Source organism: Salmo trutta, chromosome 29 (assembly GCF_901001165.1).
Source record: "Salmo trutta chromosome 29, fSalTru1.1, whole genome shotgun sequence".
NCBI classification, from domain to species: domain Eukaryota; kingdom Metazoa; phylum Chordata; class Actinopteri; order Salmoniformes; family Salmonidae; genus Salmo; species Salmo trutta.
Window position 1 is genome coordinate 16,967,195 of NC_042985.1, and position 25,000 is coordinate 16,992,194.

Below are 25,000 nucleotides of genomic sequence, written 5' to 3' on the forward strand. Positions count from 1 at the left end.
GGGAGGGAGGGAGGGAGGGAGGGAGGGAGGGAGAGAGAGGGAGCACCGCTCTGGTCTTGGCTGTTTCAGTGATACAAGAGTGCCCCCTACTGCTCCACTCTGCAGAGTTACAACACACACTTTGATAAAACAGCAGAGCTGAGATTGGACTAACACACACACACACACACACACACACACACACACGTACAGTAAACAGATGTGACTAAGTAGACTTCAATGTGAACAACCCATCCTCTCTCATTTATGAGACTGAAATGACTGAGAAAATGGAAAGATGTGTCAGAACAATTACTAGTCCCTTGTGATTTGGTGAAGAGCTGAGTAAGACCATGTTGAACCAAACATTCTTAATATATCATACCCGGGGTGTGACACAAAGACATTTCACAATCACACCTGCGCTCTCTGATTATTATCGGTGTAGTTTGTGCAATGAACTCAAGCACAGGCATATTTGAGGTTACACAGATGTATACAGCCAATCAGCATCAGATCCTGACTGTGAGAATGCTGATCACGTTGAAACAAGAGACTGTGTACACTAACAATCACTGACTGCAGAAGCGTGTGAATGAACTGAAGTGTTACAGTAAAGTTCTTTGTGATTAGACTTTGTATGGCTCTTAAATGGCAATCGTACACAGTCAACCTTACTACTACACACTAGTACGTGTTATTACTAGGTCCCAGTGTGCAGTCTTACCATGAGCTCCATCTCTCTCCAGTCATTCTCCAGCTGCTCCATGGGTCTGGCCCACCAGCTGCAGAACCGGGTGTAACGCTGGCCCTGGAACCAGTACTGCCTCAGCCACTCAAACTCCACCTGCACACAACACAACACAACACAGTCAGGTAGAGGAACCATATAGGATTATAGGAATACTTCAGATCCTAGACAGGCAGTGGTAGATCAGTCAAGCCGTATGAAGTCCAGATGGAAATATTGGAAAGCTCAAACTTGCAAAGACATGGAGGTACAAAGACATGGAGATACAAAGACATGCAGGTACAAAGACATGGAGGTACAAAGACATGGCGGTACAAAGACATGGAGGTACAAAGACATGGCGGTACAAAGACATGGCGGTACAAAGACATGGAGGTACAAAGACATGGAGGTACAAAGACATGCAGGTACAAAGACATGCAGGTACAAAGACTTGGAGGTACAAAGACATGGAGGTACAAAGACATGGAGGTACAAAGACATGCAGGTACAAAGACATGGAGGTACAAAGACATGGAGGTACAAAGACATGGAGGTACAAAGACATGGAGGTACAAAGACATGCAGGTACAAAGACATGGAGTTACAAAGACATGGAGGTACAAAGACATGGAGGTACAAAGACATGGAGGTACAAAGACATGGAGGTACAAAGACATGCAGGTACAAAGACATGCAGGTACAAAGACATGCAGGTACAAAGACATGGAGGTACAAAGACATGGAGGTACAAAGACATGCAGGTACAAAGACATGGAGATACAAAGACATGAAAGTATATCCATCTATCAACGCCAAGGCCTCTACTGTGCTTTAGAGCAGGAGTGAGAGACAGGAGATAACAAAAGGTTAAATCTGTCTGTTGGGGATTTCCCCTAATCAGATATATATAGAGAATGAAGTGTACTGGAGTCTAGACTTCCTAGAATGTCTGTTTACACAGATGGTCATCCCTATGAGAGTAGACAATACACCCCTCTCACAATACACCCCTCGACCCCCATTTCCCAAACCAACCCGACCCCACCCTTGACGCCTATACCACACATTGCTCAACACTCTCCTCACTCCTCTTTCCTCCTCCTCACTCCTCCTCCTCATCCCCTACTCCCTCGCTCTGCAGGGGAATGACAGTTTACTCTGCAGAGCGGCTCACCTCTCCTCACTCCTCCTCCTCCTCCTCCTCATCCCCTACTCCCTCGCTCTGCAGGGGAATGACAGTTTACTCTGCAGAGCGGCTCACCTCTCCTCACTCCTCCTCCTCTTCCTCCTCATCCCCTACTCCCTCGCTCCGCAGGGGAATGACAGTTTACTCTGCAGAGCAGCTCACCTCTCCTCCTCCTTTTCCTCCTCCTCATCCCCTACTCCCTCGCTCCGCAGGGGAATGACAGTTTACTCTGCAGAGCAGCTCACCTCTCCTCCTCCTCCCCTACTCACTCGCTCCGCAGGGGAATGACAGTTTACCCTGCAGAGCAGCTCACCTCTCCTCCTCCTCCTCCTCATCCCCTACTCCCTCGCTCCGCAGGGGAATGACAGTTTACTCTGCAGAGCAGCTCACCTCTCCTCCTCCTCCTCCTCCTCATCCCCTACTCCCTCGCTCCGCAGGGGAATGACAGTTTACTCTGCAGAGCAGCTCACCTCTCCTCCTCCTCCTCCTCATCCCCTACTCCCTCGCTCCGCAGGGGAATGACAGTTTACTCTGCAGAGCAGCTCACCTCTCCTCCTCATCCCCTACTCCCTCGCTCCACAGGGGAATGACAGTTTACTCTGCAGAGCGGCTCACCTCTCCTCCACTGGGAGTGTTTCAGCTCTTTTGAAGTGCTGATTTAATCCTCACAAGGACACGTCACGTAGCCAGGTGTATGGATGTGTGTGTGCGTGTGTTTGTCTGAGAAAGTGTGTGTGTCAGAGATTGCCCCAAATGCCGGTGATGCAAATGCAAGGCGCTCTGAGTTGCCCTCCCCCAAAACATCCTACAAAGCACTGTTCCAGTATCATCCTCCCAACAATACATGCACCATTTCATTTGACATAGACAACTGTAGAACACAAGGTGAGGAGTACAAAAGAGTTGCATATCAAATGTGAAAGTGACTACAAGACCTACTGTTCATCTCCAACTACTAGTCCGTGTATTGTTCTTGTAGGCATTAGGATGTATGGTACAGTGTAACATTAGCTCTATAACACATAAGCACAATACAGAGGAAGAAGATGACAAGAATACAAAGCCATTTCCACTTCACCCTTTGTTCAGTGGCTGGCCTTCTAGGCTATGCAGTGGCACAGGATACAGAGAAACTGTCTGCCATTTTGGATCCAAAGGGGGCTGATCACAGTGGTTTGACATGCAGGGGCTGGGTCACGTACGGGGGGGGGGGGTAGATGGACCATAGCACGGTTCAGCACCTTCACAACCACTCCATACAACATACCCTTCAAACAAATGTCAGGCTTTATGGCTCTTCAACCCTCCACTACTCCACTCCCCCTCTTGAACAGTACAGCTCACACACACACAACAAAGCAAGAGAGGGGACAAACATAGACTGTCCTTTCTCTACCTCCACCCTCCGCTCCCCCTCTCTCTCTGATTGTCCGTCTGTCCTTTACTGAGGGAACACAGCCTGTGGCTCCGCTTTGAGCCGACATGGACTCCTAGCCCCCGCCGAGCATGGCGATGGCAGCCTCAAAGCCAGGTGACTGCGGCATCTGTGGGACGCCTGGCATTTGGAGCCTGAGCTGTGAGCTACTGAGAGGGGAACACTGACTAAATGCCACCTGCCCAGGTAGAGATCGAAAGAGAGAGCGGGAGAGAGAGATGGAGAGAGTCATCGCCATCGTTAGGCTAGATTTTCTCCTCTGCCTCGCCCGTTCTGGGAGCAGGGAGACTGAGAGGGGCCCCTCCCCTGTGGTGTCTCCTGTCATCTCTCCAGGTGACGGACGTGCTAACTGCACATTAGCACTCCGCTCAGCCTCCCACTCACCATGGCGACCCAGGAGTCAAAGCCAAGTAGTCCCTTTCAGTATTTAATGAAGCAGGGTTTTTCCACACCTCTCGGTGGTCCCCCAGCAGACTTGACCAATCAATTTCCGGCTGTTCCATGCCGCGCGGCCCCCGAGGTAGGAGCTGATGAGAGACGAATCGATATCAACCTGCCTCTTTCTGTTTACTTTCCTGGACCTGCATCACATCAACCAGGAGCACTGAGCACTGTCCCCTGTCTCCAGAGGTACAGGACACACTTCACACTCATCACACCTTGGCTACCGTGGACACACACTTACAGACAAGGACACACACACACACACACAAACATACCTTGAGGCGATACAAACTGTACTCGCAGACACAACCTGTCCTTGCTCACCTATAGGCCTATAAACAATAATATGCTCCAAATTACAGATTTCAATTAGATTCTTTCTCAACTGAAAATAGGATAAGAAAAAACGGTTCCCTACAGGTAAGTCACAAACTCTCTGACTCCGCAAGGAAGAGTGGTGTGGGCTTTTAGCTACTTGACAAACACTGTTACTCACTAGGGAGAGAGAGGCCTGGCCTGGAAAACATACTGTACAGGACAGAGGAAGGTCAGAGGGACTACCTGGCTGATTACCCTTGTACTTTACCTTCCCCCATCACTAGCAGAACCAGACATGTGGGACTTACTTAGTGTGTCCCACCCTCCAATATTTACTGAGCAGGGACAGGTTTCATTAGGGGGGTCCCAGAGGGCACACTGTCACACACCCACCTGGGAAGTGACACGATGGCTTTAAATGAGACAAGACGTTTGTGTCTGGGATTAGCATTTCAAAGCCAAACACACACACACACACACACAGACAGGGCCGCGTGGCGATGGGATGTGATGCTAGCCCCCTGTTCGTTCCACCGTTCCAACACACAGACAGGACCGCGTGGCGATGGGATGTGATGCTAGCTCCCTGTTCGTTCCACCGTTCCAACACACAGACAGGACCGCGTGGCGATGGGATGTGATGCTAGCCCCCTGTTCGTTCCACCGTTCCAACACACAGACAGGACCGCGTGGCGATGGGATGTGATGCTAGCTCCCTGTTCGTTCCACCGTTCCAACACACAGACAGGACCGCGTGGCGATGGGATGTGATGCTAGCCCCCTGTTCGTTCCACCGTTCCAACACACAGACAGGACCGCGTGGCGATGGGATGTGATGCTAGCCCTCTGTTCGTTCCACCGTTCCAACACACAGACAGGACCGCGTGGCGATGGGATGTGATGCTAGCCCCCTGCTCGTTCCACCGTTCCAACACACAGACAGGACCGCGTGGCGATGGGATGTGATGCTAGCCCCCTGTTCGTTCCACCGTTCCAACACACAGACAGGACCGCGTGGCGATGGGATGTGATGCTAGCCCCCTGTTCGTTCCACCGTTCCAACACACAGACAGGGCCGCGTGGCGATGGGATGTGATGCTAGCCCCCTGTTCGTTCCACCGTTCCAACACACAGACAGGGCCGCGTGGCGATGGGATGTGATGCTCGCCCCCTGTTCGTTCCACCGTTCCAACACACAGACAGGACCGCGTGGCGATGCGATGTGATGCTAGAGGCCTGTTCGTTCCACCGTTCTAACACACAGACAGGACCGCGTGGCGATGGGATGTGATGCTAGCCCCCTGTTCGTTCCACCGTTCCAACACACAGACAGGACCGCGTGGCGATGGGATGTGATGCTAGCCCCCTGTTCGTTCCACCGTTCCAACACACAGACAGGACCGCGTGGCGATGGGATGTGATGCTAGCCCCCTGTTCGTTCCACCGTTCCAACACACAGACAGGACCGCGTGGCGATGGGATGTGATGCTAGCCCCCTGTTCGTTCCACCGTTCCAACACACAGACAGGGCCGCGTGGCGATGGGATGTGATGCTAGCCCCCTGTTCGTTCCACCGTTCCAACACACAGACAGGGCCCGCGTGGCGATGGGATGTGATGCTAGCCCCCCTGTTCGTTCCACCGTTCCAACACACAGACAGGGCCGCGTGGCGATGGGATGTGATGCTAGCCCCCTGTTCGTTCCACCGTTCCAACACACAGACAGGACCGCGTGGCGATGGGATGTGATGCTAGAGGCCTGTTCGTTCCACCGTTCCAACACACAGACAGGGCCGCGTGGCGATGGGATGTGATGCTAGAGGCCTGTTCGTTCCACCGTTCCAACACACAGACAGGACCGCGTGGCGATGGGATGTGATGCTAGCCCCCTGTTCGTTCCACCGTTCCAACACACAGACAGGACCGCGTGGCGATGGGATGTGATGCTAGCTCCCTGTTCGTTCCACCGTTCCAACACACAGACAGGACCGCGTGGCGATGGGATGTGATGCTAGCCCCCTGTTCGTTCCACCGTTCCAACACACAGACAGGGCCGCGTGGCGATGGGATGTGATGCTAGCCCCCTGTTCGTTCCACCGTTCCAACACACAGACAGGACCGCGTGGCGATGGGATGTGATGCTAGCCCCCTGTTCGTTCCACCGTTCCAACATACAGACAGGACCGCGTGGCGATGGGATGTGATGCTAGCCCCCTGTTCGTTCCACCGTTCCAACACACAGACAGGACCGCGTGGCGATGCGATGTGATGCTAGCCCCCTGTTCGTTCCACCGTTCCAACACACAGACAGGACCGCGTGGCGATGGGATGTGATGCTAGCCCCCTGTTCGTTCCACCGTTCCAACACACAGACAGGACCCGCGTGGCGATGGGATGTGATGCTAGCCCCCTGTTCGTTCCACCGTTCCAACACACAGACAGGGCCGCGTGGCGATGGGATGTGATGCTAGCCCCCTGTTCGTTCCACCGTTCCAACACACAGACAGGACCGCGTGGCGATGGGATGTGATGCTAGCCCCCTGTTCGTTCCACCGTTCCAACACACAGACAGGGCCGCGTGGCGATGGGATGTGATGCTAGCCCCCTGTTCGTTCCACCGTTCCAACACACAGACAGGAAGATTAGAGTAGAGAGGCCAGAAGGGCCTAGAATCAGCTAGAAAACGGTCTCTCTCTCTCTGCTATGCCAAGTGCTGTTCTCCTGTTCTCTACCCATCAACCCTTGCTTCAACTCCCTCCTCTGTCTACTAACATTCTCCCCCTCTCCCTGAACACACGTTCCTCAGATGGCCAACGTTCAGCTTCATAACCATCACAACCCTAAACACCCCCCTTCCCCCCTCTATCCCTACCCAAATGACTGTCAAACCCCCTCTAAGCATACACGACACACAGTACATCAGCATCAGCCAGGCAGCCAGTCGGCCGGCCGGTCGATCTCCTGTTTATTACTTTTTAAGGAAATGCCCATAAGGTGTTGGTCAGGTCAGCCTGTCTGACGAGCCTCTGCTTGTTCGCTCTACGGTCGTCCATGTCAAACACGACCCATGCAATATGCGCCCGCTAACCGCCAAAACTAGCCGTCATAATAAATAACTCTGCCAACAATACATCATTTAAGTGGGTGTTCTGCCCTCATGGGCAACTCAGAACAAATGGCCCAATCCATCATCGTGGTCCTGGGGACGCCAGGTAGAGTAGAGCGGGGCCAGGCCCCCAAGAGAGAGCTCTCTCCCCTCCTCTCCCAGCCTTTTATAAATAGCCTCCTGTTTTCCTAAATAAACGGTGTGCGCCCCCCAGCCAGGCCTACACTGGGTAATCCTGTGGTGCTGCGCTGTGAGCAGGTGTTCGCTCTCTCTGCGATGGAGACCAGGTGTTGGCTAGGCCTCTCCCTCTCTCTATACCTCTCTCTCTCTCTCTCTCTCTCTCTCTCTCTCTCTCTCATATTGTCTGAATAATTAATACTGGCTACAACCTTTAAACAACCTCACGCCAAGCTCATCTGTCATGGCGTCCCGTGTGGTTCCTGACTCGGCCCGCTGCTGTGGTTACCTGGGAGTAGTGAGGATAACACATACAGAGGGGAGCGGAGGGGAGAGGTGAAGTGCTATTTTAACCATTAGCCCCTGGCAGTCAGGGGCAGGCTGGGCTGCAGAAGGCTGTATTGAGCAAGCTGCCACTGTAAAGCGTGAACGGCCCCCATAGGGTCTCAGGGCCCCGGAGCCAGATTCACTGATTGTTCTGTGTGAAAGGGGCCATGATCTTGATTCTTAGACAAACAAGAGCAGCCTGGACTTATGAAATATTTCTCCCATAACATAAATACCCACGGTAGCTATGAATGATGTCAACTTAAATGTTGACAACCTCTTTATTTTCCTATGGAAGGGCCTTAACCCTGGTTAACAAGATGTGACTGAAAGTAGAAAGGGAAAGATTATACACAACTACCCTTTCCTTGAATGAGGGTTCCAAAAGGGTTCTTCGGATGTCTCCATAGGATAACCCTTTTTGGTTCCAGGTAGAACTATTTCGGGGTCCATGTAGAATCCTCTGTGTAAAAGAACTCAAAAGGGTTCTACCTGGAACTAAAAGGGTTCTACCTGGAACCAAAAAGGGTTCTTCAAAGGGCTCTTCTATGAGGACAGCTGAAAAAACCCTTTTAGGTTCTAGATAGCACCTTTTTTCTAAGCGTGTAGGTAGGACACCAAGTTAGGCCTATCGCAGAACCCCAAAAGTTAGTCACACACAGTCACACACACCCACCTCATTGTGTATCTCCTCGTAGCCTTGCAGGGTAGCTGGCAGCAGGGAGAGCAGGCTGTGGGTCCCTGTTTCTGGGTCTGTGCTCAGGTTAGACAGGGCCTCCCGGCAGCGAGACTGGATGTAGTCCAGGGTCCCGGTTGAACACTGTGAGGACAGGCAGTCAAAAAAGGTTGGGAGATAATGCATGTATTCTGGGAGCATAAAGGCCTCTTGGAATTCTAGAATAGAAGGTAGAATCTGATAAAGAAAGGTAATGGAATATATGGTATCCTATAAAATAAACCAATCATTATTAGAATCAGGCCAGGGTCTCCAAGCCCCCAGTGTACCCCAGGCCCCCCTCACCTCCGCCACTCTGTGTGTAGAGCTGAAGCGGGCTGAGTCTCCAGCCAGAACACAGTGCTGATGGGTCCTGTTCAGGTCATCTGGGGACAGAGGAGGACAAACCACAGTCACCACACAACCAACACCAGTCAACTATCCCAAATATTAAGAGGCAATGATGTTCACAACATTTTACTATGAATATAGGCCTACACATCAATGATGTTCACAACAATTTACCATGAATATAGGACGCCTACACATCAATGATGTTCACAACAAGTTACTATGAATATAGGCCTACACATCAATGATGTTCACCACAATTTACTCTGAATATAGGCCTACACATCAATGATGTTCACAACAATTTACTATGAATATAGGACGCCTACACATCAATGATGTTCACAACAATTTACTATGAATATAGGCCTACACATCAATGATGTTCACAACAATTTACTATGAATATAGGCCTACACAAATGCCAAATGTTTTCATTGTGTTTTAACCTTTGTTAGGACACGAGACACCACAGCACACTTGTCCACTAGTGGAATGAAGATGGAAAATACAATTGAAATGTCTGTTTAATAACGTTTGTCTCTTTGTTATGATGTGCCTGAGTTATCACCTTGTCGGACCATTTCTCCCCACTCAAACAGAACGTTTCCTGCTAACCTAACAATGCTATCGCTAATCCTATCAAACGTCAACGCCTTCTATTATATAAGAGCACAGATGCCAGAGTCTAGTTATCACCAGAGTCTACATGAAATATCTGTCAATGTGCCCTTGAGCAAGGCACATAACCCTAATTGCTCCTGTAAGTCGCTCACCACCACTGTTGTTAAACTGGCTTCTTAGGTAAGGGTGTGATGGCCTAGTTCCAGCTTTAGCCACAAGTTGCAACACCTCTCATTAACAGGTTTATCCCGTTTCGGGGGTGTTTTCGTTGTTTATCAGAAATGATAATATTTCTGCTAATGATCTACTTATTTTCACAAACATGTTAAGTGTTGGCCATTAGATTGTTAACAGTGCAACAGTACATCCTCTCAAGCGTACCACCGTTCACTGAAAAGTGACCTGTTTAAAGGTGTCAGTGGTTCAGGACAGGTTAGAGCATGGGTGTATTCATTAGGGAACACCATTACGTAGGTGGAAACTATGTTGAATAATAATAAACTACATTTATCAATCTGACTCCATTATTATGTGAATAAATGCAACAGGCCCTGTGCGTCTCTGGAGGATATAGCAAGATGGTGAACAATTGCATCACCAACTCAGTATGACTATAATGAACATGTGTCTATCTTGCAGCGTTATGCAGTTATTAAGAGGCTAGATACAAATAGCTAATCCTGGACACCAATGTTCTAGCATTCATTTATTGAGGCAAGTAGATCAGAGATGTCAAGGTGGTACACAAGCATGTGCTATGTGAATAGTGTAAGTAACAACTATCAATAGACCTACTACATTATAGACATAGTCAATCAAAAAATGACTCTGTAAAATGAGGAACGCATTCACTCAATTCAACTAATAGAATTTATTAGTCACAGAAGAACTGACACTCAACCAATTCCAATGTACATGAAATACATGATACAGAAAAACACAGAGTAAATAACGGTAGCCAAGAGGTTAAGAGTTAACGTGGTTACACGTGTCTTCAGTTCAGAACCATCGCTAAGAGAAAAAACATGTCTGTCTGATACACACAGGAGCTTGGTAGCAAGTTAACGTTTGATCCCTGTGATAGCCCACAGATGGTGTGCCATCTAAACAACGTCAGAAATTGCGACTGAGTCACCCCACTGTGCTCCCACACCAGCCAGTCACCGGTCACTGCGATTATCAACTTCTCGTATTCTTCCAATACACTGTAGCAAATCATTCTGCACCATAAAAACACATTTGCTGCTCCACACCAACTAATTAGAATGCCAGGTCCTCTATCTACCAACCTCTATCCAGCAGCAGGATCAGTGAAATGTGAGCATTATTCTACTTCATTAAACAAACACTGTCAGATCTCATTCCTCATGATGGAGGTCTCATATCAACAAACACTGTCAGATCTCATTCCTCATGATGGAGGTCTCATATCAACAAACACTGTCAGATCTCATTCAATCCCTCATGATGGAGGACTCATATCAACAAACACTGTCAGATCTCATTCCTCATGATGGAGGTCTCATATCAACAAACGCTATCAGATCTCATTCAATCCCTCATGATGGAGGACTCATATCAACAAACGCTGTCAGATCTCATTCAATCCCTCATGATGGAGGACTCATATCAACAAACACTGTCAGATCTCATTCCTCATGATGGAGGACTCATATCAACAAATACTGTCAGATCTCATTCCTCATGATGGAGGTCTCATATCAACAAACGCTGTCAGATCTCATTCAATCCCTCATGATGGAGGTCTCATATCAACAAACACTGTCAGATCTCATTCAATCCCTCATGATGGAGGACTCATATCAACAAACACTGTCCGATCTCATTCCTCATGATGGAGGTCTAATATCAACAAACGCTGTCAGATCTCATTCAATCCCTCATGATGGAGGTCTCGTATCAACAAACACTGTCAGATCTCATTCCTCATGATGGAGGTCTCATATCAACAAACGCTATCAGATCTCATTCAATCCCTCATGATGGAGGACTCATATCAACAAACACTGTCAGATCTCATTCCTCATGATGGAGGACTCATATCAACAAATACTGTCAGATCTCATTCCTCATGATGGAGGTCTCATATCAACAAACGCTGTCAGATCTCATTCAATCCCTCATGATGGAGGTCTCATATCAACAAACGCTGTCAGATCTCATTCAATCCCTCATGATGGAGGTCTCATATCAACAAACACTGTCAGATCTCATTCAATCCCTCATGATGGAGGTCTCATATCAACAAACGCTGTCAGATCTCATTCAATCCCTCATGATGGAGGTCTCGTATCAACAAACACTGTCAGATCTCATTCCTCATGATGGAGGACTCATATCAACAAATACTGTCAGATCTCATTCCTCATGATGGAGGTCTCATATCAACAAACACTGTCAGATCTCATTCAATCCCTCATGATGGAGGTCTCATATCAACAAACGCTGTCAGATCTCATTCAATCCCTCATGATGGAGGTCTCGTATCAACAAACACTGTCAGATCTCATTCCTCATGATGGAGGTCTCATATCAACAAACACTGTCAGATCTCATTCAATCCCTCATGATGGAGGTCTCATATCAACAAATGCTGTCAGATCTCATTCAATCCCTCATGATGAAGGTCTCATATCAACAAACGCTGTCAGATCTTATTCAATCCCTCATGATGGAGGTCTCATATCAACAAACACTGTCAGATCTCATTCCTCATGATGGAGGTCTGATATCAACAAACACTGTCAGATCTCATTCAATCCCTCATGATGGAGGTCTCATATCAACAAACACTGTCAGATCTCATTCATTACATTACATTTACATTTAAGTCATTTAGTAGACGCTCTTATCCAGAGCGACTTACAAATTGGTGCATTCACCTTAAGATATCCAGTGGAAAAACCACTTTACAATAGTGCATCTAAATCTTTTTTTTTGGGGGGGGGGGGGGTAGAAGGATTACTTTATCCTATCCCAGGTATTCCTTATGATGGAGGTCTCATATCAACAAACGCTGTCAGATCTCATTCAATCCCTCATGATGAAGGTCTCATATCAACAAGCGCTGTCAGATCTCATTCAATCCCTCATGATGGAGGTCTCATATCAACAAACACTGTCAGATCTCATTCCTCATGATGGAGGTCTCATATCAACAAACACTGTCAGATCTCATTCAATCCCTCATGATGGAGGACTCATATCAACAAACACTGTCAGATCTCATTCAATCCCTCATGATGGAGGTCTCATATCAACAAACACTGTCAGATCTCATTCCTCATGATGGAGGTCTCATATCAACAAACACTGTCAGATCTCATTCCTCATGATGGAGGTCTCATATCAACAAACGCTGTCAGATCTCATTCCTCATGATGGAGGTCTCATATCAACAAACATTTATCCAATAAACAAAGATCCTGATCCGATCCCAACTGCTGTTTCTAGTGTATCAGTCCCGTCAGTCCACGAGCTTGTTTGTGTGTTTAGATGTCGCCCAGCTCTGTTATTATTTGCTCCACATAAAAATCATTAATTTAGCCATTACAGAGCTGTCAATCACAGCACATGTGCATATTTACACCCCGCCTTGAGCAGTGTGGCTGGCTAATGCCTTTGATTTGAAAGTCAAACAGTGAAGTGCTTTAGGAAGATAGATATTATTATGAGGTAGTGAGGGAAAAAAACTGAAAAAGAGCATGACAAACAAAACAAGTTCCCCCACTGTTCTGTGTTATCCTCTGATGAGATTGTGAAGGTCTCTGGGGGGAATGACTCCCGTCTTTAAAACAGTTTATATCCAATAATAAATTATCTCCATCAATCTGGTCCTCCACAGTCTGATGGCACTGGGGGGACAAACTCGATTTCTGTAATAAATATTTATCTTTCTTTCTCTACCCCCTCATCTGTTGCCACTTGTCCCCTTCTTTTTTCCAGGAAGCAGCAGGCTTTTAAATATATTGGGTCAACTCTTTCTCAGGTCCCTCGTGAGTTGGGAGCTGGAAATCTTATTACCCAACAGGCTCGGTGTCAGACTTGTATTGTTCTTTTTAAACCACCGAAATTCCATTTGGGTGGAAATAACGGCTGATTAAATTTGCACACACATATTACACACACAGACACACACAACATTAACAGTTCAGAGGTTGAGTCACTGACTAACAGTGCTAAAAAGGAATGATGGTGTCCATGATGGTACACGGGCCTGTTCCTTATCAAAACACCACAAAGCCAGAGGCTACAGACCCAGGTTCCATCCCGGGCTGTGTTGCAGGAGACCGGGATACCCATGAGGCGGCACACAATTGGCCCAGCATCGTCCGGATTAGGGGATGGTTTGGCCGTCTGGGATGTCCTTGTCCCATTGCTCTCTAGAGACTCCTTGTGTCGGGCCGGGCGTATGCACGCTGACTTCGGTCGCCAGCTGTATGGTGTTTCCTCCGACACATTGGTCCGGCTGGTTTCAAGATTAAGCGAGCAGTGTATCAAGAAGCAGTGTGACTTGGCAGGGTCGTGTTTCGGAGGACAAATGGCTCTGGACCTTCACCTGTCCGAGTCCGTACGGGAGTTGCAGCGATGGGACAAGACTGTAACTACCAACTGGATATCACGAAATTGGGGAGAAAAAGGCGCAAAAACTACAACAACAAAAAATTATAATAAAATGTAAAAAACCACCACAAAGCCACTAGTCAACAGGCATCACAAAGCTAGCTTTTATTTCTGTCCCTTGTTGAGGCATGCTAAAACCTCCAATGAAATACTAAGTGGACTAGTTTCTTGAATGTAGTCTTGGTTGATTACAGTAGTAAGCGACTGTACTGTGCACCTGATCCAGGTGTGTAGGAGTGAGACAGACTGACTGTGTGAGCTGCTACAGTACCATAGTGATCCTGTAGGGATCTTCCAAACTGGAACATAAATCCCCATTGATCCAGTTCAGTCAGGTCCAATTACAATGGTGTTTCTAGAGCAGCCCATCACTCTGGTATCATGCCTGGACTGAAAGTGACAAATCTCATCCTGTCTGCGTTATGTCCCATGAGGTCACTCCAACTCATGGTTTCTACTCAAATCAACATGTTTTGAGGTAGAATATGAGTCTGTTCCTGCATGTTCTCGCCTGTGTCTTTGTGTGTGTGTGTGTCTGTTCGTACGTGTCCAAAAAAACGATGCAGTCATATTTCACCAACGATCCCAGACAAATACACACAATGATGTCTTGGAGGTCCTAACCCATACACAGTGTGGGACATGGCGTGCTGCTGTGATGGGGAAGCTAGTGGTAGCCAATAATAGCCGTGTAGCCTTGTCCTGTATTGTAGAAGCTAAGAGCAGCCCGACCCAGCAGGCAGAGATGAAAGGGGAAGGCATCTGCTGTAGCCATCAGCATTAAGGTCTGATTTACACCCTCATGGCCCGCTGCCTGTCCTCTCCACTCCATAGAGACACCACCAGCACCGCTGCCACAGCACCGGGTCACAGGACTTCACAAAATAACATTTGGTTTTCTTAACCTCTCTAATGCATGCAATTACATGGAACCTTAGGGTTTCAGATACACAAGCAGGCCAGAGTCCGAGCTACATGCGGAACAGAACAGAACAGGGCTTCTGGTCGGGTTGGGTTCAGACTAACACAATGATGAGAGAGTGAGAAATAGAGAGATAGATAAAAGAGAGAGAGGGAAGGAGAGAGAGAGAGAGAGAGAAAAAAAACAGAAAAGAGAGGTAGAAAAAGAGAGAGAGAGAGTCTAGAGAGCATCCTGCTTCTATAGGTCAGTAGGGACACAGTAAACCAAACACACTAGAACATCAAGTGTAAATCTCACACAGACTAGAGATGTCATGTAGAAGGAGTGGTGTGCATGCTCTAGTACCTCTCAGGTAGTAGCAGTCTCCAGACTGCAGTGGGAGGGTCAATCCAGGGGTGTGGATGTCCCAGGCCACCTTTAGACCAATCCTCCAGCAGCCCTTCTCCGCAGGACCCTCCTCCGAGCTCACACCTGCTAAACACAAACAATCCCACCACTTAGGTCAGTCAGATCAGAACCAAATATACAATAGGAGACAGGGCATATTGTTACATTATATCTCAGTACAACTTGTGTCTTCATCACAGTTTCTGTACAAGAGGACAGCCTTTTTAATGAAAGTATTTGATGTTAGTTAGCTAGTGTGTGTGTAGGGACAGCAGACAGACAGGGTAGTGGGGACTATTCTCCTCCCATAGCCAGTCTCTGAGCCTCTCCCTGTCTGTCCTCCATCCGAGGCACGATGAGAAAACGAGATCTACCCAGCCCCTGTTAGGTCCACACCCTTCAGCATAAATCAATACTAAAGTCTTCCTGGACCTCTCTCAGCCCCACGGCAAATCAGGCCTTTTCCTTTGCTCAGCAGAGGATAAATAGTAACTTAATTTCCAGCCAGTGCTTTCTGAGAGAGCTGTTAATGACACTGCTCCTAAAGGACCCAGGATGGGAATGGTGTTGGAGCTGGAGTAAAGAGCATTGTGGTCTTTCCAGCTGGGAAACACTCCACCGCCAAGCCAGATACCTCCGGATCAGAGCAGCTGGGTGACCCTAAATAAAACCATTCTGAAACACCAGAGACAGAGCCTTGGGAAAAAGAGACAAATACTAGACTTCTCCCAGACCTGACATGAAAAGTAAGTGTGTCAAAGAAAGACAGGTGTCGTGCAAATAAACATGCTTAGATGGTTACTGGTTACTGTACGTACCAGACTGTGGGATGCAAAACAGCTCAATTATTGAGTTGAGAAAGAGAGAGAGAGGGGCTTTGTCCGTGGCGCAGCCGAGAACAATGTAAAAAACATGGGCCCCCTCGTAAAAAAACAACATTCCGCATGGTAACAATTCCATCTCTGTGGTTCTGGGAGAATTCAGAACGATCTGGCCCAAAGTGAACATAGCATTTCTTGAGTAATGCACAGCGGGGTTAGCGAGCAGTGCTGCTAAACTTTTGTCAGGTTTGCCTGTGAAGTCTGGTGCTATGGGGTCAGTTTGGCCTACAAAGGAAAGGCACAGCTGCAGATAGAACAGTCTGCCTAGACTACAGCCCCGGCCAGTCGGTCCTGTGCTGTTTGAAGCCAGCGTTCCCAGGGGTCATGGGTCAGATGGGTCAGAACAAATCATCTCCACAGTCTTCTACTCTACGGCAGATGGTTCTGTTTAGCCAATCCCTCTGAAATGATGTCGGCCCGCTGCAAAGGCGGCTGAGATATGGTTGTGAACTGTATTGCCATGTGAAAAGGGGATCGTGCACCTTGATAGTAAAACAGAGTGCATATTTGATTTAAAAATATGATCATGATCGATCAATCAATGAATGAACTCCATCAAAAATGATACACTCATATCAGCCCTATAAAATCAGGCCGAGACCCACTATAATAGAACATCTAGGCTAAACACTGCCTCAATACTGCTGTACAGTCTAGAACCAGCAATCAAAGCAGACACTCATTATTCCATATCAGATAATTACACATTGATCATTTCTGGAGGAAATTACTTAGATCAGATCGTTGAGTGATAAGGCTGGGCGAGTTGTTGGAGTTTTGTAGTGTGCCGTTCAGCATGTGTTTAGCCCCTGAATGTGTCCCAGAGAGTGTGTTGATGATCTTCCCTCACTCCCTGGCCCTGCTAGCGATAAGGCATCCCAGCCTGTCAGAACAGAACAGAGGCAGCCCGTGATGACATTTGATAATGCCCTGACACTATCAGGCTGATAGATCTGATGGCTGGCTCACTGGAGGCCGTGTCTGAGATAAATGCTGTATAGCTGTTGGAAGTGAGCTGCTGTAGGGCCACATACACAACGTTAGCTGTAAGCTGCATCTGATAGCGATAGTAGCTCAAAATGACATCACAGTGGAGAAGAAAATAGCTACTTCTAAGGGGTTGTGGGTGGAGTGATAAAAATGGGATAACAAGTGAGACTGAAGGGTGTTTTTGAGGAAGTTTGGGTCTAGTTTGACAGGGATCCACCACTACTGACAGTGATATACAACAATTATACTGTATGACCTTTGACCCTCACCTTTGTCGTTGTCATGACAGCTGTAGCTGTAGACGGCCACAGGAGATAGGCTGACCAGGTTCTCATCATGGTGCCAGCCCACAGCCATCTTGCCCATCCCATAATACGGCTCTTCTTTCAGCTGGCTCATAGCTGCTGGGTCCATGTAGTTGAGCAGGGTGACGTTGAACTGGGCCGGGCCAGGACAGGATGTCTTAGCAGGGTTGAAGTTAGAGCATCCCTGGCCACTCTGCTGGTCTTCATCCTCCTCATCTTCAATGTGGTACCCAGAGAGACTGTGTTTTAGCTCAGCCACAGGCTTCTCCTGAGGGCCTAGGCCTGTGGTCTCTGTCTCTGTGCTGCCAGCTGGCCTGTGCTTCCAGCCTGTGTGTTTTCCCTCACTGTGTTGTTTTGACCCCGTTGGACTCCCCAATTCAGTTTGTTTAGTCTTCATGTCTCCCATCTCGTCGCTGTGTCTTGACTCCCATGCTGCATCCTGTTTGGACGATGGGCCTTCCTCTTCACTGTGTTTTGACTCTATGTCCCAATCGTCGCTGTGCTTTGACTCAGTCTCTCCCTCCTCACTCTGCTTGGACTCCGAGTCTCCTCCATCGTCACTGGGTTTGGACTCCTCGCTATCTTTAGACTCCGTGTCTCCTTCTACACTGGGTTTAGACTCTATAGCACCAACCAACTCTTTCCTGCACTGCTTGAAAACATCTCCCTCCTTCCTGTCTCCGACATCAGAGCAGAAGAAGCAGTTGAGCTCCCAGAGTGCTTTGCAGGCGGCACTGAGGTCTGGGTCGCAGCAGGTCCCTCTCTGCTCGTCTGTGTGCCAGGGGATGGTGAAGAGCCGCGTGTCCAGGTAGCGGTAGGTGGTTCCTGGCTGACCCAGCAGCACCCGGGACACGGCGGTGAAGACGTCTCGGTCCCTCACCTTCACCAGGTCCCTCAGGAAACAGCCCCTCCGCCGCAGGGTGAGCAGAGCAGCCTCCACCCGACCATGGAGCTCCTCAGGCAGGGAGCAGGACCGCCGCAGAGCCAGGCCAGAGTAGCTAGTCTCCCACTGGAACACAGACAAACACAGATCAATTAGCTGTTGTTCTGTCTGCTATGAGTTAAGTGATCTCTGTCTCTAGAAACAATTGATGGAGAACAAGTACACAGACCAAACAGCCAACATAAATATTGTATAACTAGCCATTGTTCCTTCTAATTCTATGGTTCTGCCTATGAGATAAGTATCTTTCCAAGTGCTAAGTCCTCCAGTGGGATAGACAGAAGGCTCCAGTGGGATAGACAGAAGGCTTTGGTATGGACTAGTACCAATGGCAATGGGATGACAGAAGGTCTGGACTAGTACCAATGGCAATGGGATGACAGAAGGTCTGGACTAGTACCAAAGGCAGTGGGATGACAGAAGGTCTGGACTAGTACCAATGGCAGTGAGATGACAGAAGGTCTGGACTAGTACCAATGGCAGTGGGATGACAGAAGGTCTGGACTAGTACCAATGGCAATGGGATGACAGAAGGTCTGGACTAGTACCAATGGCAGTGAGATGACAGAAGGTCTGGACTAGTACCAATTTCAATGGGATGACAGAAGGTCTGGACTAGTACCAATGGCAGTGGGATGACAGAAGGTCTGGACTAGTACCAAAGGCAGTGGGATGACAGAAGGTCTGGACTAGTACCAATGGCAGTGGGATGACAGAAGGTCTGGACTACTACCAATGGCAATGGGATGACAGAAGGTCTGGACTAGTACCAATGGCAGTGGGATGACAGAAGGTCTGGACTACTACCAATGGCAATGGGATGACAGAAGGTCTGGACTAGTACCAAAGGCAGTGGGATGACAGAAGGTCTGGACTAGTACCAAAGGCAGTGGGATGACAGAAGGTCTGGACTAGTACCAATGGCAGTGGGATGACAGAAGGTCTGGACTAGTACCAATGGCAATGGGATGACAGAAGGTCTGGACTAGTACCAATGGCAATGGGATGACAGAAGGTCTGGACTAGTACCAAAGGCAGTGGGATGACAGAAGGTCTGGACTAGTACCAATGGCAGTGGGATGACAGAAGGTCTGGACTAGTACCAATGGCAATGGGATGACAGAAGGTCTGGACTAGTACCAAAGGCAGTGGGATGACAGAAGGTCTGGACTAGTACCAATGGCAGTGGGATGACAGAAGGTCTGGACTAGTACCAATGGCAGTGGGATGACAGAAGGTCTGGACTAGTACCAATGGCAGTGGGATGACAGAAGGTCTGGACTAGTACCAATGGCAGTGGGATGACAGAAGGTCTGGACTAGTACCAATGGCAGTGGGATGACAGAAGGTCTGGACTAGTACCAATGGCAGTGGGATGACAGAAGGTCTGACTATACCAATGGCCAGTGGGATGACAGAAGGTGGCCTAGTACCAAAAGCAGTGAGATGACAGAAGGTCTGGACTAGTACCAATGGCAATGGGATGACAGAAGGTCTGGACTAGTACCAAAGGCAGTGGGATGACAGAAGGTCTGGACTAGTACCAATGGCAGTGGGATGACAGAAGGTCTGGACTAGTACCAAAAGCAGTGAGATGACAGAAGGTCTGGACTAGTACCAATGGCAATGGGATGACAGAAGGTCTGGACTAGTACCAATGGCAGTGGGATGACAGAAGGTCTGGACTAGTACCAATGGCAGTGAGATGACAGAAGGTCTGGACTAGTACCAAAGGCAGTGAGATGACAGAAGGTCTGGACTAGTACCAATGGCAATGGGATGACAGAAGGTCTGGACTAGTACCAATGGCAGTGGGATGACAGAAGGTCTGGACTAGTACCAAAGGCAATGGGATGACAGAGGGTCTGGACTAGTACCAAAGGCAGTGGGATGACAGAAGGTCAACAGTGGTCTGGACTCTGGACTAGCCTGACTGACTGACTCACCAGCTGTTGGAAGCCATGGTCTGAGGGCCCGAGGTAGGGAATGCGCTGGTCTCCAAGCTCCTGCAGCAGCCTGCGCCTCTGGAGAAGAGGAGACCAGACACAGGTCAGTACACAAAGGTCAGCAAAGATGCACACGTCATGATGAATTTACAGGTAATGACATGTACGATAGAAGAGAACAGATTAATTCAGGGTTTTGGGAGTTGATGAATGAATTAGCCTACATTTAAACTGAGACTGTGAAGCATCAGCGTCCCATTTAATTCAACCTCCCCAGATGATATCCAATGACCAAACCATAGTGACCTAGCTTCATTGTCGTCTCACATTTTTATGATTTCTGGGTTCTGCAGTGGGGTTCCTCACAACCTTATAAAGAATGCCCTGCTGCGTTCTGCGTACTGGCTCCCTCCTATAAAGACCCAACCTGGTGGAAGGATCAAAGCCCTTTCATTGGCTCACATTCCATTCCGACCTGTAAATCCAACGGTAACCAGCATAAAACTACGATACCCAAATAAATTTCACAAGTGCCGAACCCTCCCCTCACCTCCTTCCCTCCCTCCATTCATCCATCTCTGCCGTCTGCGTCCCTCCGTCCTTTATTCTCTCCCACAGCCCCACAGGTGCACACACCCCACACCCCACACCCGTCAGCCACTGGCTGGCTGAGAGCCGGCGGGCGAGAGTGCCATGTCAGTGACCCGCTCCTGCCTTTAAACCTTTAAATGTGCTGTGGACACCGGTGTGAACGCTTCGCCCCTTGCCGCACAGCTTCCCCGTATCAGCAGTGAGCAAGCTGAGTGAAGGCTGTGAGGTTTAAGGACAGCAGGCCTCGTATATATTCCCAGACATTTACTACATGCGTTTCACATTTCTGCCGGGCCTAATAATGCCAAAGACCTCATGCGGGACGCGGGGGAATGCGAGAGTCCCGACCGCCAAAATATGTCCTGACTTTTAGAGTGAAATAAAATGTCCTGTTAAGAACATTAAAGTGTACCCTTAAAAAGGTTGTGTCCTGAATGACTCAAAAGAGGGCTGGATCAAAAAGAGGACAAAAAAGTATGTGCATGAATACAGACAGGAAAAGGTGAAATCTCAGAATGGGAGACGGAGAACCTATTAGCTCTATGCTGTTAGTAGATTTCCCTTCAGTGGGCTACAGTTTTACCTGCAGGCTAAACAACACAAACACCACCACCAACACCATCAACTACAACACCACCAATAACACCACCACCAACAACACCACCACCAATATCAACTACACCACCAAACACCAACAACACCACCACCACCAATAACACCACCACCATCAACTACACCAATAACACCACCACCATCAACTACAACACCACCAAACACCACCACCACCAATAACACCACCACCATCAACTACAACACCACCAATAACACCACCACCAACAACACCACCAATATCAACTACACCACCAAACACCAACAACACCACCACCACCAATAACACCACCACCATCAACTACACCAATAACACCACCACCATCAACTACAACACCACCAAACACCACCACCACCAATAACACCACCACCATCAACTACAACACCACCAACAACTACACCAATAACACCACCACCATCAACTACAACACCACCAAACACCAACAACAACACCACCAATAACACCACCGCCATCAACTACAACACCACCAACAACTACACCAATAACACCACCACCATCAACTACAACACCACCAAACACCAACAACACCACCACCACCAATAGCACCACCAATAACTACATCAATAACACCACCACCATCAACTACAACACCACCAATAACACCACCACCAACAACACCACCAATATCAACTACACCACCAAACACCAACAACACCACCACCACCAATAACACCACCAACTACACCAATAACACCCCCACCATCAACTACAACACCACCAAACACCAACAACACCACCACCACCAATAACACCACCACCATCAACTACAACACCACCAACAACTACACCAATAACACCACCAAACACCAACAACAACAACACCACCAATAACACCACCGCCATCAACTACAACACCACCAAACACCAACAACACCACCACCACCAATAACACCACCACCATCAACTACAACACCACCAACAACTACACCAATAACACCACCACCATCAACTACAACACCACCAAACACCAACAACAACAACACCACCAATAACACCACCGCCATCAACTACAACACCACCAACAACTACACCAATAACACCACCACCATCAACTACAACACCACCAAACACCAACAACACCACCACCACCAATAGCACCACCAATAACTACACCAATAACACCACCAACAATAACACCACAACCATCAAATACAACACCACCAAACACCAACAACACCACCACCACCAATAACACCACCACCAACTACAACACCACCAACAACTACATCAATAAGACCACCACCATCAACTACAACACCACCAACACCACCAACCACCAACACCAATAACACCACCACCAACAACTACACTAATAACACCACCAACAATAACACCACCACCATCAACTACAACGCTACCAAACACCAACACCACCACCACCAATAACACCACCACCACCATCAACTACAACACCACTAACACCACCACCACCACCACCACCACCAACAACTACACTAATAACACCACTACCATCAACTACAACACTACCAAACACCAACACCACCACCACCAACAACACCACCACCATCAACTACAACACCACCAACAACTACACCAATAACACCACCAACAACACCACCACCAATAACACCACCACCAAACACCAACAACACCACCACCACCACCAATAACACCACCACCAACAAATACACCAATAACACTACCAACAACATCACCACCACCAATAACACCACCACCATCAACTACACCACCACCAACCACCAACACCACCACCACCAACTACAACACCACCAACAACTACACCAATAACACCACCAACAACAACACCACCACCAATAACACCACCAAACACCAACAACACCACCACCACCAATAACACCACCACCATCAACTACAACACCACCAATAACACTACCAACAACATCACCACCACCAATAACACCACCACCATCAACTACAAAACCACCAACAACAACACCACCACCACCAATAACACCACCACCATCAACTACAACACCACCAATAACACTACCAACAACATCACCACCACCAATAACACCACCACCATCAACTCCAACACCATCAACACCAATAACAACACCAAAACCAATCACAACACCAACAACACCACCAACAGGATGCACATGGGCTTCCAGACAGGCCGGCACTCTAAGTTATTCTATTTAGAGTGGAACAAACAAAAGGAGAGGAAAACTGGTCCACAGACAGAGTGAATCTACAACACAAAACAACATACACTATTCATGGCCAGTCTGTGTTCAAAGGGCCAGGAAGAAGAGCAGAGGAGGAAAACTGACACACATTCATTGGTGTCAAAATCCTGCAGAAGCTTCAGGATATTAAACCTGTGTATGTGTGTGTGTGTTTCTGTGTGATGTGTGAGCATGAGTAAGGGGGCAGTGTGGTGTGTTTCCTGTGTGTGTAACCAGTGTGTGTTGTTCCTGTATGTATGTGTGTACAAGGCTGGTTGGTAGGCCATTGCCAACTTGACCTTAGAGCACATTGCCCTGTGTGATGTGCATGCATGCAGGCACACACACACACACACACACACACACACACACACACACACACACACACACACACACAACTAGGCTGGATAGCACACTGCCTCAGCTCCAATCGCACACAACCAGGCTGTCACGCACATGTCGAATACATCAAGCCACTCAGAAATTCCACAGGAAAAAAGACAACCCCAGCCCTCTGTAGCAGATGGGCTCTCAATTCCTCCTCTCTTCTCTTGCCTCTCCTCTGCTCTCATCTCCTCTCCTCCCATCTCCCTGTATATCAGAGCAGTCTCTCTGTCAGTTAGAGATGCTGCTTTTCCACCCAGCATAAGAAACCAGATTACCAATCCCATAAAAACAATGACATGGATGATTTGCTGTAACCATGCCAGTCGTCTGTTCTGAGTGATATATCTGATGCTGCTCTTAATCTCTCTCTGTTGACGGGATTAAAATCCCCTTGGCCAGACTGTTTATCACATAAATAGGGGGTCTGTTCTCTCAGATCTGGACATGAGAGGGAAATCAAACGGCTGGTATTTTTTGTTTTTGACACTTAAATGAGTAGATTAATGTCCAGTGTTTAGATCATTATGGCTCAAAATAACTAAGAAAATAACATGTCTACATCAGAATTGCTGGTGGTGGTGGAGTAGAGCATGTTTCCTCTGAGAGGGTGGTTTGTCTGAGGACTACCCCCATGGGTCCAGCATAACCCTGAGGAACCCCCCAGGACCTCCACGACCCAGCCACCTGAACCTCCACCCCCCAGGACCTCCACCCCCCCAGCCCCCAGCCCCTCCACTCCCCAGCCCCTCCCCCCCCCAGCCCCCAGGACCTCCACCCCCCCAGCCCCCAGGACCTCCACCCCCCA

The 25,000-nt window shown here is 48.3% G+C and overlaps 1 protein-coding gene across 1 annotated transcript in view; it reads right to left on the bottom strand.

Moving 5' to 3' along the window:
* Positions 1-441: 441 nt before the first annotated feature.
* LOC115167544 (alpha-ketoglutarate-dependent dioxygenase FTO) overlaps positions 442-25,000 on the bottom strand; it is a 47,905-nt gene continuing 23,346 nt past the window's right edge. The window contains exons 2-8 of the mRNA XM_029722075.1: positions 20,413-20,490; positions 17,488-18,532; positions 15,306-15,431; positions 8,726-8,805; positions 8,381-8,524; positions 707-826; positions 442-513 (exon numbers count right to left, since the gene is read on the bottom strand). Coding sequence (XP_029577935.1) covers positions 442-513; positions 707-826; positions 8,381-8,524; positions 8,726-8,805; positions 15,306-15,431; positions 17,488-18,532; positions 20,413-20,490 — 1,665 coding nt within the window. The remainder of the gene's footprint in view (positions 514-706; positions 827-8,380; positions 8,525-8,725; positions 8,806-15,305; positions 15,432-17,487; positions 18,533-20,412; positions 20,491-25,000) is intronic.